The 5,846-nt window shown below is 41.4% G+C and overlaps 1 protein-coding gene across 1 annotated transcript in view; it reads right to left on the reverse strand.

Moving 5' to 3' along the window:
• Positions 1 to 605: 605 nt before the first annotated feature.
• Positions 606 to 5,846, reverse strand: part of UHRF1 (ubiquitin-like with PHD and ring finger domains 1) — a 9,482-nt gene continuing 4,241 nt past the window's right edge. The window contains exons 8-16 of the mRNA XM_009895183.1: positions 5,491 to 5,503; positions 5,009 to 5,113; positions 4,005 to 4,111; positions 3,016 to 3,178; positions 2,776 to 2,913; positions 2,272 to 2,383; positions 1,994 to 2,151; positions 1,561 to 1,659; positions 606 to 863 (exon numbers count right to left, since the gene is read on the reverse strand). Of these exons, the coding sequence (XP_009893485.1) occupies positions 717 to 863; positions 1,561 to 1,659; positions 1,994 to 2,151; positions 2,272 to 2,383; positions 2,776 to 2,913; positions 3,016 to 3,178; positions 4,005 to 4,111; positions 5,009 to 5,113; positions 5,491 to 5,503 (1,042 nt within the window). The 3' untranslated portion in view covers positions 606 to 716. The remainder of the gene's footprint in view (positions 864 to 1,560; positions 1,660 to 1,993; positions 2,152 to 2,271; positions 2,384 to 2,775; positions 2,914 to 3,015; positions 3,179 to 4,004; positions 4,112 to 5,008; positions 5,114 to 5,490; positions 5,504 to 5,846) is intronic.

Below are 5,846 nucleotides of genomic sequence, written 5' to 3' on the forward strand. Positions count from 1 at the left end.
TCCCCAATAAGAAAGAAGTCCAGCTGAGGTAGTACTTCATATTGCTCCAACCACTTGGCTATACACAAGCAGCTTTATTATTTATTTTTTTTTCCGATCTTTTTTCCTTCCGATTAGAAGGAAATGGCTTTTGATAAGTTTGTCAAATGTATAAAAAAAAAAACAACAAACAAGTCTTTAAAAAAAAGAACCAAATACCCACTTGTGGTAAAAAGATCATAAGCCAGGAACCATCTTGTACAAATTGAGCATCAAAATGCTGCCAAGGTGATGCACGAGTCTACTGTTATGGCCAAATCCCCAAACACTGAAGATTGTTCTAGCAACCAAGCCATTTTTTTGAATAATAATAATAATAAAAAAAAAAAAAAAGAAAGAGGGGGCACTTTGAGAACTGCCATAATCGTTAGCAGCCTTACCGGAAGCAGTTTGTAAATCTATTAAAAAAAGAAAATAATTCTGTGCTGATGAATGGCAGTTTTGAGAGGGTGGGGGGCAGCAAAAATGCAAAGTTCAACATTTAGAACAAAAACAAAACCCACGAACATACAAAAGGATTCTCCTTGAAGTTTATAGTTTTTTTAAAAACAAGGAAGACATTAAACTTTTTTAGGGGTCTGGGAGAACACAGACTACTTTTTTTTCTTTTTAAATTAAGCCCATTGAAAACTCATTAATAAGTTTGAATAAAAGAAAATTAGAAGTGCTTTACAAAATCACCGTCCATTGCCATATCCAGGAAAGAGCTGACTTAGAATGGTCTGCAGCGTCTCATTCACTTGCATGGTATAATTTCTGCCAAGATCGTAGCGGCAGGCTGGACAACTGTACACATCAGCTCTGAAGGATCTATCCAAACAGTCCTGGTGAAGAACAAAAAAAGAACTGGTTAAGAAACGGAGACGTGCCGTTGAGCTTATTCTACAAAGCCCACAATGGAGAAAATGAGATTCCTTTTCTATCCTAGTTCAGCCAGGTATCGACAAGAGCCGCGAAAGGCCGAGAGCAATGCAAGGCCGGCCGCTGGAGAGGAAACGTCCTCCGGTACGTGCAGTAGCACATGCACTTCAACAGAGCGCATTAGTCACGGACACAGTATTTAGGTATATGGTAGAGTTATTTCAGTCAATTAAATTTCTAAAGATCAAGAATTCCGCTGCAGCTGTTAAAGGCTGTTGGAGCTTCTGCAAAAACCACTTCACATCATTCTTCAAAAAACCAAAACAAGACGCCATACTCTCTGTAACCCTGTGCAATCCGTCAGCATCACCTAGCAGCAGCACAGAGCCTGCAGAGAAGCTCTCGTCATCTTTTAAAAGAAGCGGATAGTAGCCCAACAATAGTGGAACACATTAAAGCACAGACTTTTCTATGCCAAAGAACTTTCATCAAATCAAAAAGTTTTAAAATATAAACCTGCCTCACGCTAACAGACTAACTATTGGCAAAAAATCCCAAACCTAGGTACACCCCCGCTGCCTCCCCCTCGCCACTGAACAAGTCAGCTCAGGGCTTGCTGGCCCCACAGAACTCGACAGAAGCGTTGCATCGCTCGCTCACCTTGCACACGTTGTGTTGGCATACAGTCGTGACTGGCCGGAACACAACCTCCTGACAGCAAATACACAAGAAGGCCTCTTCAACTTTATTTAGGAATTTCTGTAAAAACAACACGTGAATCAACTTGCTGCTACTACTCTCTGAAAGCTACACCAGGAAAAAAAAAAGCCACCCGACATGAAACGCAAGGGATTGCTTCAGACGTAGAAAATTTTTCATGAAGTTCAGCAAGGAAAAAAAAATAGTCACATTAACAAGTTCTTATCCTTCTTACTGACTTCAAATATAGTACTTTAAATTTATGCTGTGGATGTCTACACTGAAAGAAAATGCTATAGCTCTGAGGCTGTTTCTTTATCCAGCCAAGAGGTCAGTGTCTAGGGATAGTACACCAATTAATTACTTTATTTCTGTAAAGAGAAGTGTGACATACCGGTCCATCTTTGAGAGCTTCTAGTACTTCATTCCACAGTTTTTCATTGGCTTCATCACTTTTTATAAGAGATTTTTGCTGAGATGTCAGCTTGTATGGCTCAACTTTAGTTTTCTTTGGAGTCCCTGTAGGGGAGGTAATGAGTTTTTCCTCCCCACCTGAAAGAAAACACAATGACTTCTTAAACAAACAAACAGCCAGCAACCAGAAAAGAGTAACTAGATAAAATGCACAAAAACCTACAAGGCTTTCTATATCCACTTGCCTACTCCACAAACCTGCTGATTTCCTTTTCCTCTTTCCTTTCCCCGGGGTATCAAACTCATCATCTCCATTATTTTCTTTTTCCTTATCTTTGTTTGCAACAGCTTCCAAATACCCTTCAGGATACTACAGGAAAACACAAAACAAAAAACATCCAATGCAAACACACCCGTTCACAGACTTACAGACTATCACAGGTCAGAAGAACCACCTCTGGTGGAACCAGCCCTGGTGCTCCAGGGGCTCTATTTTAAGCGATAGATCCCTGCTCTAGCAAAGCTTGTATTCAGACTATGGAAATTCTGTACAAGAAAGTGGGTTTTGTCAATTTGGCCTCCTGATGTAAAAAAAACCCGACAACCCACAAGACTGAAAGCACTTGTGTCCCCCTCAGTCTCAGGGGGGCCGTCTCTATTCTCACGCAAGGATCATCCTCAGTAAGAATGTACAATAGAAGAATTCCTGCTATCCGTGGGTTCATGGTCCAGGGGAACCCTGGTGATGTTCCAGAAGAGTACCTGCATTGTTAGGCCAAGCTTTTTCATCCTGTCCTTTCCTTCTTTGGTCCAAGGAGCAGGTTCTTCATCATCCCTCCTAAGTAAGTAACGCCACACTAAAAATCCAGATTTCCCTGTTTCAGGCCAGTATTTCACAACCTAAAAGAGTCAGATGCAGGTCCATCACACACTATAAAAACCCAGTGGCCATAACCAAATTATCTTTTCTTAATTCAGTAGGCGGATTCAAATCCTTCTTACCTTATATATTCCATCATATCTGTTCCCTTCTACAGGAGCGTATTTGCTATGTTTGCCTCCTTTTACATTCCTCACGACTCGGACTGGCTTTCCGGCTCTCCAGTCCTTGGCTTCAGCTCCGTTTTTGTCGTTGATGGGAGCACTGCAGTTTAGAGCCAGAGCTCTGCAAGAGAAAGTACAATCAACTTCACATATTTACCAGGCGGAACAATTCAGAATCAGAGGGAGGACAGAGCAAAGCAAAGCTCACACAGTAAAACATCTCCTAAGAAGTAATGAACTACACTATTTTACTCACAGCAGCGCACCGGTACAGTTGAGTACAATACTAAGGGTAGCGGCGTACTGGCACTGCGCTGAACCACAGCAATGGCTACCGACAAACTGGACACTACTGCCGCTTTGCAGGCACAGAAGGGGCCCCTTCTGAATCTCTTCCGAGGAAAAAGGATGTAGCCAGGCTGTTTGTTTATCTTAACTAGTAACACTTTCAAGTATCTTGTACAACACTAAGAATTCTGGGAGATGGTACTTGAGCCTCCTGACTGGAGACCACATTTTAAATACACTGATTATTCACTACATTACCCTAATGTAATTGCACAGACCACCTCCTCCACTCAAGTCCACACTTATTTGTAAGAGTATCGGTTCAGAATTACAAATGATCTGGTCTCCCAAGGTGATCAGTGCCTGCAAAGGTCTTCAGGAGAGAGTATGAAACCATCTACACTAATTTACTTTTCTGTTCTTTAAATTTCAGTCAATATTTAATGCAACACTAATACCATTTACAATTCTGTTTCATTAACAGGCCACTGTAAGAAGCATTTCTATTGTGTGACTGATCTGCAGCCTACACCACAGTTGAAACCTAATTTGGGTAGTTTTTCCACTTAGCCAGTTTCTTTTGGAAACAGGACAAACAATTTTTCAGGTTGACAATTGCCAGCTACCAAGGTTAGGAACAGAGCGCGACTGTTGCTGACCTGTTCATATTGGTGAGTTTTTGATCACAAGACTGTTCCGCTGTGCGTTTGTTTCCAGAAAGATCACGCCCTCCGCTCCCTGTATATGTGAAGGAATTTCCATGATCCTGAAACGTATATGGATGGTTTCAACACATTCACAAAAGTAATTCAATAAAAGCAGAAGAGAATTTTAACCATGTAGCTTTAGTACAGTATTCTGAAAAAAGGAAAGATGCTTCCTCTGTTTAAGCTGCCAGACTCGGTTAGTCTGTGGTCCTCCCTTACGTTGCCAAGAGAGAAGAGTCAGGGTGACAACTGTTGTCCCGTCACACACTGTAACAGCACAAAGAGACCTCTGCCAAGGGAGCAGCACACCTCTCGCACGGGATCTGCTTGGAAGTTCGGGGGCACGTTCCAGAGAAGGATCATGTAACTCGTGCCTCAGCACTCGCACTGCCACATGACCTTGCGGTCAGAATTAAGACTAGGAACGGCTACTGGGATTTGGGGCTACCTGTTTTACATGAGATTTAACCCACACACCGGGTGAAGAAGATGCAGGCTAGGAACACATCGGTGATCTGCAAGAAGAATGAGCAGTAGAGCCTGGTAGAGGCTAGCACGGGTTAGGTTTGGCTAACAGGACCAAAAGGTGTATTTAGAAGCAGGACTTTCGGCCCTCGTTTTGTTCTGAACACTCCCCTGACACATGAAGATCTGGCAACATACACCGTGAGCCTGTTCAAACTGTGGATACGATGGAGACCCTGAAAAGGCAGCTAAGGACTCTTGGATTAAAAGCTGACATACAGATATTAAATTTAATTTCAATGATCCAATTTCTCCAGTTGGCACATGTTACTGGGTTGTAGTATTCCTTTGCCTAGTTTTCTTCTGAAGAACGTAAGTACCGTCAAGATGGGTAAATGTGTGATATAGAGTAAAAAGTAATTAAGGTCAAGTCTTTGTTTTCACAGCAAGTTAGTTTGGTTCTCAGACATAAATAATCAAGATTCACTTACTATGTCATCTTCATAGCCTCCTGCCAGAACCAAGGAATAAGCGCCGTCGTTGCTTCTGCCGTGTATACCTGCTACGTGGGGCCTGTGAACACCGGATTCGCTCACCTAGGGAAAAAACAAAGTTTGCTGCTGTCAACAGGCTACGAACATCAGTCTTGGAAATAAATTAACTAATAGTACTATTTCAGATTTGGTGTGCATATATTACAGTGTGAAACTGTGTTCTCACCACTATCCTCTAAAAAGCTTCAGGTAGAAGAAAGAAAAAGAAAAATGCTTTGAAAAAATAAGGCATTGAATATTTCAGTAAATTGAACACATGGATATTTTTTATGATGTTAATTTAGAAATTTGGATCTTTCTCACTGAGATTGCTTATTAAAAAGCTCCAGGAATTTTAGAATAACGTAGGTATTAAAATTAAATGCTTGTATAAGGGGATTGGTTTTGAAAGACTTGCAATAGCAGCCTTCATCTAATACTTGTAAACGAGGTCTGGATAGTTCAGGGCTTTTTCTTTCCCAATTTTCTAACAGGATGAGAAAACCTGTTTAATATATCTAGGTATCTGACAGAGACCTTTACCAGCAGAACAAGTGGGAGATACTACACATCTCCAGGACAAGCTTCTGGAACCAAATACGTTGGGTTTGGGGGTTTTGAGTCACCAAAAAAGCAGCAAGGAAAAAAACCACTTGAAATGCCTGGACAATGCAGCATTAGTTATGGAACACTTGATCTAGACAAAGCCAGAATTCTTTCCTTTCTGCACTTACACGTCCAGTGACATACACTCCAAGATTAACTGTTTCAGGTTTCTCCTAAGAGCTGGATCGTT

The sequence above is a fragment of the Charadrius vociferus genome, unplaced genomic scaffold, assembly GCF_000708025.1.
Source record: "Charadrius vociferus isolate BGI_N301 unplaced genomic scaffold, ASM70802v2 scaffold291, whole genome shotgun sequence".
In the NCBI taxonomy this organism is placed as follows: Eukaryota; Metazoa; Chordata; class Aves; order Charadriiformes; family Charadriidae; genus Charadrius; species Charadrius vociferus.